The 13351-nt window shown below is 48.6% G+C and overlaps 1 protein-coding gene across 4 annotated transcripts in view; it reads left to right on the top strand.

The window, feature by feature from the left end:
• Positions 1–573: 573 nt before the first annotated feature.
• akap13 (A-kinase anchoring protein 13) overlaps positions 574–13351 on the top strand; it is a 37477-nt gene continuing 24699 nt past the window's right edge. The window contains exons 1-4 of one of the 4 annotated variants that reach the window (XM_035532140.1): positions 574–832; positions 8350–8393; positions 10092–10245; positions 12888–13193. In XM_035532140.1, coding sequence (XP_035388033.1) covers positions 8361–8393; positions 10092–10245; positions 12888–13193 — 493 coding nt within the window. In that variant the 5' untranslated portion in view covers positions 574–832; positions 8350–8360. Of the gene's footprint in view, positions 833–1196; positions 1340–8349; positions 8394–10091; positions 10246–12887; positions 13194–13351 lie in introns of those variants that run through there. The other 3 variants (XM_035532137.1, XM_035532138.1, XM_035532139.1) reach the window with 3 other exon arrangements.

Here is a 13351-nt window from a genome sequence, read left to right as displayed (position 1 = left end):
GAAATTGAGTATGTGGCAATGACATCAAGTTTGAAGTTTCAAGTTTTAAATTTGGTTTATTTTATATCATTAATAAAAATGATTTAAATTTTAATGGGGGGTTGGGTGGGGGTAGGGGGTGGGTCCATGTGTGTTTCAGGTTAAAGCAAGGCAAGTTTATTTATAGAATATTTCACACACAAGGCAATTCAGGGTGCGCTATAAATAAAAGACAAGTTAAAAAAGGTTTTAAAATAAATATATAATAGAATTAAATATAATAAAATATTAATATTAAATATATATATATATATATATAAATTTATTAAAATATAAAGATGAGTGTCAGACATTTATTGACCAGAGTTCTCCTCTGGCCGGCTGGACGGCCTAACATGAACAGGACTACGTGTAATACATTATTTCGCCACTAGAGGTCAGTCTCACACACACGTTCAACCTGCGGGACGTTCAGTTTGTCCGTCTTACAGAACCAAAGTTTCTTATATTGCGCATGTTTACACAAACAAGTTCAGCCGCACCTCCGGAGGGCCGTATGGCCCCGCCCACCGAGCCAGGCCCCGCCCACCGAGCCGTGCTCGCGCACGGGTAAGTTTGGTTTGGCGTTTTGGACGTTGTCTTCGTTTCTCCCCTCGCGCGAGGACGTTTAGTTCTAAGAGGAGTGGACATCTTTGAGGAACTCGCGTGCTTAAAACAGCTCGCGCCCAAAGCGACTCTGCGCGTGCTTCCTTTCCAAGGTTTCTGCAGGCGGAGCGGAACAATGGTAGGCAGCGCGCGCTGTTAACCCGGGTATGACCAACAGCACGAGCCGCTGAGCACGTCGTGGTTCGAGGTAAGTGACGCGCGCTCGTTGCAGTTGCACGCTTCCGAACAGCGCGGGGCTCGTGCCGCTGGCTCCGGCGTGGCGTGTCGCAGGTTTGGGAGGCGCTCGTGACCAGGAGCACCCACCAGGCGCGCGGTCATGGCTCGTGCAGACGCTCGTGCTCACCAGCATCTCCGAGTCTTAATACGGCACGTGAATATGCATGACGGCTCATTTGCATTAAATATGCGCCTAGAAGCGTTTTGTCGGTTTTTCGGTTTTTCCAGAAGTTATAACTGTAACTGACGCAAAGAAAAGCGATGACATCAGTGACTTAGCACGAGGGCCAGGTATCGCGTATCTTAGGATTTATGCAGAACTGATTTCATGACTTCTGTAAGATCACTGATTGGATATGACCGATTTCTTGCGTCTTTGTCTTTCCTGGAAACTTCATGCCCCGAGTAGGTTACGGGCTTGACCTCGGCGTCTTGCTCCAGTCAGGTGGGGGAGGAGCAGACACACTGGGACTTGCTGGTAAGATCCAGTCCTGGACCTGCGTTCCCTGAGACAGTGCGCTCTGCTCTCTGACAGTCAAGCTCTGCGCACTTGCACTTTCCATCCTGGAATCACACTTTATCCTTTTTCCTGACTCTTATCTTTGCACCCAGCATTCACCCCTCCGTTTGGAGGGCCCAGTGTTTTTACCCCGGCCTGTCCCCCCCTCTGTCGGTGCGGAACGTTACTGGCCTTGGCACTGGGAATACGTGGCTCCGTCTGTGGTGCCAGTGGGCTTAGTGAATCCTTATGTAATGGATAATGCCCAGCAAATTGCGTGCAAAGTTTCCATTATTCATAGAAGTTTTGGATTCGTCCTCTTGCACAGACGCAACATCCAAAGAGGGACGGAGTTTGCAGTCGTGTTGGTTTGCTCTCAGCGTTGTGAAATGCTGCAGTTTTCATCTGAAAGTCATTACTCGCCAAGGGGAGCGCTGGGTCCAAGACAAGCTCCTCTGCGAGCTTCTGGCAACGATTCTTACTTTGGGATTGAATAAAACATATCTGGTTCCGTCTGGCCAGAGGAAGGACAGTGCTTAGATGACCCAGAGAGTTTACAAGTCGTGAGTTGGGGCGTAAAGCCTCGTGTGTGTGTGTGTGTGTGTGTGTGTGTGTGTGTGTGTGTGTGTGTGTGTGTGAGTGAACTGGAGGATTTGACAGATGTTGGAATGTCGTTCTCCAATTTGGTGGAATTGTGGCAAAGCCTTGACTTCCACTCTTACTGGACGTTCCTAGAAGCTGCCAGTAGCCAGCTGCTTGACTGTGTGTGTGTGTGTGAGACAGGAGCGTTGATTAGGGAGCATCTTTGCAGGATGTGGGTGGGATTAGGGCGCGTCTCTGCAGAGCATGGGCGGGATTAGAGAACTCGGATGTAGCTAACCCGACACTGACACACTGTACAGTACAGCGTGTTGCTTCTGTTACACATAATGGTGGTGAGATTGCGTGACCATCTCATGAACTGGTCACAAAACCACATGCTGTGTGTGTGTGTGTGTGTGTGTGTGTGTGTGTGTGTCTCTCTGAATGTGCTGGACTGCAGTCTTTTTCCTGGATTTTTCTCTAATGCCCCTGTTTCTCTGAGCTCGTAATTCCAAACATTCCAGTTTTTTCAGCAGCTACTTGCTGCCAGTCTGCAGTGGTACTTTTCCAGTGGCACAGACCGGACCACAGTGCACTTCTTCCTCTAAACCAACTAGGCTGCTCTAAGCCCTGCCCCCTTTAGCAGTCTCGTTGTGGTGGCCTGCAGTGACCCCTGTGGTCCAGGGTGTAAACAACAGTCCACTACTACCGATGGATGTTGAGGTGATGTTGGAGGTTGGTGGTGGTGTGATTTCTCTCGGACGGCTGGAGGTGTGACCCTGTAATGTCCCGTAATGCTAACGGTCCTGTGGGCTGAGTTGACCTTATGAGGCGTGCGGAGATTTTGACCGACGCTGACCATTGACCTCTGGGGTGTGCCGCTCAGCCCTGCCATAGAGAACACAGGCGTCTTCGCGTGTGTGCTCTCCTTCAGTCTGCCTGCAGGGCGGTGCTCAGGTCTGATCCTGCCCCAGCGTTTGAGCCTCGCTTGGCTGTGTCTGGTGGGAAAACTCAGCACAGCACAGCGGTTGTGGTGAAGAGACGATTTACGGTTAAATGTGTACAATGACAAAGGTCCTAACGTCCAGGGACTGAGAGTTTGTCTTATTTGTAGCCCTACACTACACATGTAATTGGCAATATCGTCACGGTAACGTTAACACAAGTGTTGAGTGTTTGCCTGTGGGTTTGTGAACTGGACGAGTGAACAGATGTTTTGATGGTGATTATGATGGCTTATGATTATTTTATGTAATGCTGAACATGGCATGTTCATTTCTACATCAGCCTGCGTGACTGTTGACTCATGACTGCTTAAGACTTTTTTTTTTTTGTGCTGTTTCCTTTCGTCAAGCCAATTTCGAATCCCAGTGTTCCGACAGCTGTTTGAACAGTCTGATTTGGCTCGGAGCGAATAACCAGAGGCCGGAGGGTTTTTTTTTGTCAGTTTTATTTCCTGAAGGTTTTGGATTCAAAGTCCTGGATTTGTCGTGTGAAGTCAGCCAGACACATCACCACACAGTAGCTGTGGCCCACCACATCACGCTGCTGATGTCCGGCTCACCTTAACCGCGTTTCTGTGACCTGGGCATGAGGCCACTGTAACGGGAGTGTCCTCTGAGTGTGTGCCACAGTGGCCACGCCCCCTTGGTTAAGCCACTCCCCCTGCTATCAGCACTGAGTAAATATTGACCTGCTGGGGAAGGTGCCAATGACAGAACATTCATTCCACCTCACTGCGCACACAATGGTAGTCAAGGCTGTGTGGGTGAGTTGGTTTAGTTGGCAGAAATATTAAAATGTTTTCTACCTGTTTAGTCTGATCTTGTGTTTTGTTTGTTTTGGTTATCGGTTTGTTGCCCTCTGAGAGAATGAAACATCTGGGACTTGAATGCAGTTTTAAGTCCAACTTGCTGGTTTTATAACTGCAGTTTCTCTCCATTTTGTGACCTTGAAACAGGCATCAGTGAGTTTTTAAGCTCCACTGATGTTACGATAGTGAGCCTCCCCCTCTGCCCCGGGCAGGTTTCCCGTGCAGACGCGTTGGTCTTTGTGTCCTTCACAAACCTCGGCAGTGTTTCTGGAAACCGTCTCTAGTAGTGAGTAATTCACTTAATGTTGAGAGCGATCGCTTTCAACTCTGACATTAAAGGTTGCCAGATTGCCCACAGATTCCCCTCACCTTCAGCAGCATGTTGCCTCAGAAGTCCTGGCAGCCTTGAGTTTGCAGCCAGGCTCATGGAGCATCGGGTGACTTGTGTAACTGACCTGGAGGCTGTCTGATGTGCTTGTTGTATCAGGAAGTTCTGTACTGAACTCAGTTGATGAACCTGTACAGGTGTGGATAGCGGTGGTGCTTGCCAAACCTGCCTAGCTGGAGTGGGTTGGGGAATCTGTCCCTCATGTGCTGGTGCCGTCCTGGTCGTGTGCACTGTGTTCACCTGGCATTTAGCAGTTCTAATAATTATTCTATTAATATATAATATTAATGACTATCACACTAAAGCATGTCTTAAATACTTACATTTTTACACTGCTTTTATGATGTATGTATTTATGCAATTAATAAAACAAATGCCGTTAAAAATTAATCTCAAGTAGTTCACTATTCCACTATATTTGCCTGCTGATCAAATTTTTGTTTGCTTTTCCTGTTCTTTATTTATTATATAAATTCCTTTGTAGCCTTGACATTATTTATGTTATCCTGCCTGTCTCGCCTGGGTCTCACGTGAGTCCTGCCTGGATCCTGGACGTGTCTCTCACGTGGGTTCTACCGGTCCAGTCAGGTCTGTGAGCCCATCTTTGACAGAGTCCTGTGCGCCTGGTACGTTCTGCTTGTTGGTGTGGTCCAAAGCCCAGAGCCGTCCCGTCCAGACACCTGGGGGGGATGTCCCATTTGTTTGGTGTCCATGGTCCTGCTGACTTGTGGTGTTTCTACCACGGTTGATCATGCTGGATGAGTGTAAGGGACGTGGTGTAGTAGGTGGACACTCCCAGTTACCCGCACACGAATCCGCCCAGGCATGGAATCTCTGAGAACTCCATAAAATTACTTAAAATTCTGTGAAAGTGGAATTTGTAGCCCAACCCCCCCCCCCCCCCCCCCCCCCGCCCTCTCTCTCTCTCTCTCTCTCTCTCTCTCTCTCTCCATGGAACCTTTTTCTTTTTCCCCTCCTCTATGCGAGCCAGTGTTTCCCTGACTCCAAGAATGCCTCACAGACCAGTCAGGCATCCGTGTATTCCCACAGGCCTCGCTTGTTTTTGTTTTTTGGTTGACATGGCAATAAAGACAGAGGCAGCTGATTGGTTTGTTTCCAGGATATCTGATTGCTCACTCTAATAGCCTGCACTGGGCCAAAGTGGCACCAGAAACCTGGGGGAATACACACCCACAGTGTTTAGGGTGGGGTGTCGGTAATGATCACTGTTTGATTCCATGTAATTCAATGTTTATTCTGTGTGTTTGTTTGTTTGTTTGTTTGTTTGTTTGTTTGTTCACTACCTAATACAGATGTACATGACTGAAATGCTTGTTAAAGTCTCTTTTGGAAGTGTGTGTGTGTGTGTGTGAGTGTGTGTGCTCCTTTTACTAGTGAGTGTGTGTGTGTGCACAGACGGTCTGCTGGGTGGTCTTGTTCAGGCGTGTTGTGTTGGAGAATCAGTCCTTATATTTACTGCAGAACTCGAAGCTTTAAATCTTCAGCAGTATTTATTTGCTGTAATTAACTGTTGAATTCAACATTTCTAAACAGTACAAACTGTCAGTGTAAATTGAAAGAAATGTGCCATCATAGCATCTCAATTAAAATACAATTTTTATGCAATATTTTAAATGTACACTTTATGCTGTTATAACCACGTGCGCGTGCCTGGACGCTGTGCTTGGCGCTGGTTGTAGACCTGGACGCTGTGTTACAGTCTTGTCATGTTGTCTGCTGTGCTGGAGTTTTAATGCTGTATCAAGCAGCTTCTTGCTGCTTCCATCTGCTCTCCTGATGTCTCCAGTGTTGACACGTTTTGCTGCAACTCCACCAAACACTGCATGGGTGTGCGAAATGACATTGCCTCATTGTATCAGTTGTTGGCATCAGGGAATTTGTAGGGGTATACGAGGACTATCTGACGGATATCCGATACCAGTATCACTATTGGTGCATCCTTAGTGGTTTGCCAGTGTTTCACCTCTGGGCTGTGTGTGACACCAGGCATCTGACAGGTTCTGGTGAGCAAGGCAGAGGTACTACTGACTGTAATGTGCATTTATTCACAATGTCCGTTCATGTCCCAAACACATTAGATTTCAGGCGTGCTACGTATGAACTTACTTTAATTAGTTGTCTCTTTGTGTGTGTGTGTGTGTGTGTGTAGGGGAGCTGGAGGAGAGGAGTAGGGGAGTTAGAGGAGTCGATTGTCATTCCAACTATGTGTCCAGGCTTCTGTGCGTGTGTGTGTAGCTGCTCTAGAGGGCTTATTGTTCATACGTTCTTCCAGGATGATTCAGCCATGGGGCATTAGAGCCCTCTCTCTCTCTCTCTCTCTCTCTGTGTCTGTCTTTATATAATTTTGTTAAAAAGTGAAATGATAAACAGAAAAGAAGAACATAGCAGGTAAATGTTTAACCAGACGGCTCATAATCTCACTCGGACACAGAGATGTGCTGTTATCTCTGTACCCCAACACCTCACATGCCTCACGCTCCTGCACCCAGACCATGAGACCCTGGTTAGGTGTGCACGTGTGTGTGCACACACACACACGTGCACTCTTATCCGGAGTGACGTACCAAAGTGCTTTAGATATCTAAAAGTATTCTCAGCACAAATAGTTTCGAGTCCAAAAATACCCTTAACTTAATGAGCAGTCCAGTCCAGGAGCCACTAAACAAGACGGGACACGCGCAGGTTTAATTTGAGAGCAGGAGGTGGGTCCTCTGTTGTCGTGTGAGGTGAGAGGCTCTGTTGCTTGCGCAGTCAGTGGGGCTTCATTCCATCGACTGGGTGCCAGGACAGAAGAAAGTCTTGATGTTTGCCTTTCGTGAATGTTGGAGGGCGGTGTGTCGATCCAGGCCATACTTTAGGGCGGAGGGTTGGAGTGTTGACCCTGGACGTACTTTAGGGCGGCGGGGTGGAGATGCCGTGGGAGGCAGCTGGTCTCGTTTTGCCTTTGTAGGGGAATTTTACATCTGATCTGAGCAGCTACACACAGAGGTGGAGTCACACGGGAACCTACGATGGTGCTGTAGATCAGCTGTGTGTGTGTGTGTGTGTGTGTGTGTGTGTGTGTGTGTGTGTGATTAAAGACAGCTGATCAGCTCTTTACATCTCACTGTTCTGTTGTAACAGTGGCCCTTTCATTCAGACAACACAAAAAGACCCAAAGCAGGCCCCGCCCACGCGGCCCCGCCCACCCAAGCTCCGGCTATGAGTCCTGTTTCCTGTCTCTGGTGGAGTGCTGTGGTGTTCTCCAGCTGTCTGAAAGAGCAGCTCATGTTTCAGCAGTGAGAGACCAACACGCACATAAACAGCCTCTCTCTTTCTCTGCCTGTCTCTGTCTACCCCCATTCCTCTCTCTCTCTCTCTCTCTCTCCCTCCCTCCTTTAATGATGTATAGGTAGCTAATTAAAAATCACTTACCCAGAGGCACCTTGTGTGTCACAGGGCCTGTGTGTGGGATGAGTTGGAGTTCAGGTGAAGTAGTGTGTCTTCTACTGGGTGGGAGGGGCTTAGGGTGTGCTGGATGGGAGGGGCTTAGGGACGTGTGGGTACCATGCTTTTGGCAGCGCAGGGTGTTATTCTGCAGAATGGCCCCTTCATACAAACCCACACAGGCAAACCTAAAGCAGTTGGTCTGTACTACATGTGTAGTGTAGTTACTGACCAGTGTGTTGGTCAGTGTGTGTAGTGTAGTGGTTGCTGACCTGTCATGGCTGAATGCATGATGGTTTGGCAGGGTCTGAGCGGTTGGGGTCTGTTGTAAACATAGCTGAGTTTTACTTCAAACACTCCCATTATCCAGATTCCTCTGTAGTGCTGGTCTCTGTAATGCATCTCTAAAGCTGATGTCCTTGGATGGACTGGCCCTCTTCGCGTCTTTTTAAAATTGTGCTAACACACTCTCTTAGTGTCTGAGTCTTTACACGTGTCTGGGTTTGGAGTTATTTGATACCGATTTATATTGATACCAGTACTGGGGCCTGAAATTCAGTACTGGTACCAGAAACAGTGTTTCCCCTTGGGTTTTCTGTTCTGGTGTCAGGACCGTAACCTCTCTGGCTTTTGTTCTCCCTGCTTGTTATGGTACTGGGAGCCAATCGGATGTTGCGATGTTGGAATGTGAGCCTTCTGTCTGTCTCCAAGACTCATTTGAGGATGTGCTGACTCTGTCTTCCTTCATTCTGTCCACAGAAGCCGATGCCATGAAGCTAAATCCACCGGAAGCTCCGTTGTATGTAAGTATACACTTCCTGTTGGTGTCGGTGATGATCCCAAAACTCCTCTCCCAAAAGGCAGTTTCACTGCCAGTGTCCTGGGCAAGGAATTGTTGGTAATTACACACTGCTGTTTTGTTTAGTATTTTGCACTTTTTAAGTTTGATTGGTGTGGTTAGGGTTCATCAGACCCACCCCTGTGCACAGTTACGCTACACCGATGCAGTCAACCAGTCTTAAGTGCGTGGGGCCATGAAACTTTGTGCTGTGTTGCTTATTTGTCTTGTGTCCATGGTGACGGTGTTCTGCTGAGGTACACAGATTGCTGATAAAAGCTGCAACCAGAAGACATAACAGAGCAGAGAAAGGGTGTGTGTGTGTGGGCGTGTGCAAGCATGCATGCATGCATGCGAGCGTCCGTGTGTGTGTGTGGTTACAGCTGTATCACCAGTGTGAGGCTTTTTTTGCAGAACAGGTGGCAGGACTGATTACATTCATTTAGCGCATGTAACCTTCAGAACGTGAAGGCGCAGGAAAAAAAATCCACAGGCTCATGTGACCACAAAGCCATGAAGTCAAAGTTTTAAAGTTTGAAAAGTTTTTTTCTTTTTCTGTGCGTCCTGTCTTCTCACGGCTGTAGGCTGTGGTGGGAGGTGGGAGTCTGTTCTGAGTCACATCATGGCTCAGTGGCTCTGAGGTGCTGGCTGGTCACGTCATGGTTATCCGGGTGTTAATTAAAAGTGTAACACTCTGGTTAACCTGATACAGCGTCCATTTACTGGACACAGAGTGGACAGAGGTGGGGTGTAGGCAGCGTGTGCGCGCTCTGGCATTTTCCCTGGTGCAGTGCTGAGCTGGGCCACAGACTACGCCCTTTTTAATAAACTTAAAACAGCTGAGACACTCGCTCACACACACACACACACACACACACACACACACGTCAGGGTGCTTCTCTTCCTCTTTCCTCCTGCACTGGGACATTGGCACCCCATTCGCCAGAAAACTGATGTGTTGAACCTCAAAACTGGCACGTCATACTTCAAAAGTATAACACTGAAAAATAATTAGAGAGGTGTGTGCATGTGCATACTCAGCGCAGTTCTGATTCTGGTTCAAAATGACTTGTGCTGATGTCCATTAACTTGGAGGACTAAGAATATTTCTGTGTAGGCCACACCCACCAAAACTGACCATGGAGTGTCTGACCTCTCGTAACCTCAGGCAGGGCAGGGCACTGTGCTTGCGGGTGGGGTCTCCAGCATGGGCCTGGTGGCATTTGGAAGGGGCTGTGACTCCCCCTGCTGGTCCAGCACCTCCACTACATTGCACGGCGGGATCAGACTGCTGATGGGGCTTGATGATGATGATGATGATGATGATGGCTGTGTGCCAGGTCCACTGGAGAGGACTGTTTGGAGACGCGCGCACACACACACACTGCATACATACAAATATAAAACTGTAATTTAAGGTATGGCACAGGCTAATGACTGTGTGTGTGTGTGTGTGTGTGTGTGTGTGTGTGTGTGTAGAAGCAGTCTCCTGATGGGGTTATTTACAGGGTGGGTGGTATAGGGAGGCCTGGGGTAGCACAGAGGTACCAGGAGGGCATTACCTGTGTCTGCCCTGTTTACATGTCTCCTGCCTTCAGGGTCTTGTAGTAGTACTAAAGGGTGTGTGTGTGTGTGTGTGTGACCGTTCTGCTTTCTCCTGTAGGGTGAGTGCCTGCTGACAGTTCAGCTCAGTGAGGAAGAGTGTGCTGAGGGTGAGGAAGATGTGGAGTTCTACCTGCTGTTTTCTGGGACCACCCAGAGACACCTGACCACAACACTCAGGGTCAGCCATGTCACACTGCAAGCAGTGTGTCCAGGTAAGACGGACACACACACACACACACACACACACACACACACACACACACACTCAGGGTCAGCCGCGTCAGTCAGTGTGTGCTGGTAAGACACACACACACACACACACACACACACTCAGGGTCAGCCGCGTCAGTCAGTGTGTGCTGGTAAGACACACACACACACACACACACACACACACACACTCAGGGTCAGCCGCGTCAGTCAGTGTGTGCTGGTAAGACAGACACACACACACACACTCAGGGTCAGCCGCGTCAGTCAGTGTGTGCTGGTAAGACAGACACACACACACACACGCACACACACACACTCAGGGTCAGCCGCGTCAGTCAGTGTGTGCTGGTAAGACAGACACACACACACACACACACACACACACACACACACACACACACTCAGGGTCAGCCGCGTCAGTCAGTGTGTGCTGGTAAGACACACACACACACACACACACACACACACACACACACACACACAGGGTCAGCCGCGTCAGTCAGTGTGTGCTGGTAAGACACACACACACACACACACACACTCAGGGTCAGCCGCGTCAGTCAGTGTGTGCTGGTAAGACACACACACACACACACACACACACACACACACACACACACACACACTCAGGGTCAGCCGCGTCAGTCAGTGTGTGCTGGTAAGACACACACACACTCAGGGTCAGCCGCGTCAGTCAGTGTGTGCTGGTAAGACACACACACACTCAGGGTCAGCCGCGTCAGTCAGTGTGTGCTGGTAAGACAGCTCAGCCCTTCCTCAGTTCAGCTCTTTCAGTAGTGCTGTGCTTTCACTTCTCTGCATTCCTGTCTTGCCACACTGGTCCCAGAACAGCTTGCCATCAGTTCCACACAGACAGCCAAGCTGGCAGTCCATCCTGTCCACCTGTCCCAGCATGCCCCAGTCTGGCCCATCCTGAGCTGCGTCTGTCTCTGGGTGTGTAGTAAAAATACTACAGAATGTGAAGAGCAGAAGCACTTTCAGTGGTCACTAAACACGGAGGGGAGGCGTCATTCAGTGGTCACTAAACACGGAGGGGAGGCGTCATTCAGTGGTCACTAAACACGGAGGGGAGGCGTCACTCAGTGGTCACTAAACACGGAGGGGAGGCGTCACTCAGTGGTCACTAAACACGGAGGGGAGGCGTCACTCAGTGGTCACTAAACACGGAGGGGAGGCGTCACTCAGTGGTCACTAAACACGGAGGGGAGGCGTCACTCAGTGGTCACTAAACACAGTCTAACTTTATTTAACAACGCACTTGTTGCTAAGGTGTCTTTGTCAGCATATTAAACCTCTGTGTGGGTGTGTGTGTCTGTGTGTGTGTGGTAGGCAGGCTTTTGACAATCTCATGCTTGGGCAAGCCAATGTTTCTGCAGAGGTTACAGAAAGTATTTATCCATATAACACACACACACACACTCACATAATAGCCTCTCTGGCAGTGTATTTAGTAGTGATGACCATGTGTGTTACAGCATTATTGAGACACTCAGTACTCAGCATGAGGGTGTGAAATAGTTTCTCTTTTAGGGTCACATGATTTTATTAGTTGTGTTTTACTACATGGCTGAGACATTAGAAAATAAAGCAGTTTCAGAAAATGGGCTTTAACATTTTCATTAAATGGACTAATGACTTTGTTAATAACAAAATTCACAACTGATAGTGACCACATGTCCTCTCCTGGAGGCCACTGCAGGTGTGTCTGCGCATCTGTCTGCATGTGTCTCGAATTCTCCCACTGTTCCTGATGGCTGTTTTACTTTGTATTACAACCTGATTTTTGTTCACCTTTGGTTGTTCTGCACTGCTGGCTGGTCCTTGTTGGTAGTCCTTACCCAAAACACCTGTATTGCACTGCAAAATAACTAAAATAAAATAAATGTATTGCACTATAAAATATCTCACACCAAACTGAACTGAGCACTCTCAGTGACGGTTACTCTCAGCCCCGTTACTCTTTTCTTCGATCTACTGGAGTCTTCAGCGTTCAGGTTCAGCCCTTCACTTTAAACCATTTCTGTGTGTGGAGGGAGGCTGTACCAAGAAGCTATTAAAGTCTCGTCACTGTTAACGGATGCGTGTGCATGTTTATGGAATAAGCACTGTGAACGTCGTCATAACTTGATGTAAAGACGCACACAGAAGGTCAGAGTTGTAGTGGAAAGGTGGAGGTGTAATGGCCAGGGGTGTCGCGAGAGTGTGTGCATGTGGACGTGAGAGCATGATTTTGTATGTGTAGTTTTGCCTTTTAGAAACAAAATTTATCAAACCTCCCCCCCTTTTTTTTTCTTTTTTTTAAGCATTTAGGAATGGCAGAATTTTAAAACTACTTTTAAAAGTTCAGAGGGAGAAGCCAAGTGATACCCAGGGACGGGGCTCTATTTAGCAGACAGGCTCAGTAATCTTCCTCACTATCATCGTCATTAATTATGTAACACTTTATATCTGACAGAGCAAAGTCAACATTAAGTGCATTAATGTAACGTTACTACAAATCATGAAACACTAAATCTAGTAAAATATCAGGAAATGAAACACCAGATCAGCTGTGATGAAAGACACCAGGCTACACAAACACCACCAGCACGCTTCATCGCTGTGTTTCTGTCCTCTGTAGCGCACAACCGAGGGGAGACCGTGCAGGTGAAGCTCTGCCAGGCTCGGCCAGGGGGCGCCATCGACCTCGTAGCTGAGGAGCACTTCCAATTTGTCCAGGATCTGGCGCTGGACATGGCCCACTTCCTGGTGCGTGCGGCAGCGCACAAGGGCGGCCTACGGGGGGCGATGTTGCTGGACGAGTGTCAGATTCCTCTCCAGGAGTGTGAGAGGCTGGACGAGACGCTGACACTTGCTCTGAAACACCTGCCCTTGCCCAAGGGGTGGAGCGTCCTGGGGACAGACATCACCACCCAGCTCAACACAGGTATGCCCCAGGGGGTGGGGCTAGTCCCTCACTACCACACAGGGGGTGGGGCTAGTCCCTCACTACCACACAGGGGGTGGGGCTAGTCCCTCACTACCACACAGGGGGTGGGGCTAGTCCCTCACTACCACACAGGGGGTAATCGGGGTGATTTACTG

Source organism: Electrophorus electricus, chromosome 12 (assembly GCF_013358815.1).
Source record: "Electrophorus electricus isolate fEleEle1 chromosome 12, fEleEle1.pri, whole genome shotgun sequence".
In the NCBI taxonomy this organism is placed as follows: domain Eukaryota; kingdom Metazoa; phylum Chordata; class Actinopteri; order Gymnotiformes; family Gymnotidae; genus Electrophorus; species Electrophorus electricus.
Note: the sequence above shows the minus strand (reverse complement) of the source record. Positions and strands in the feature narration are given on the sequence as shown.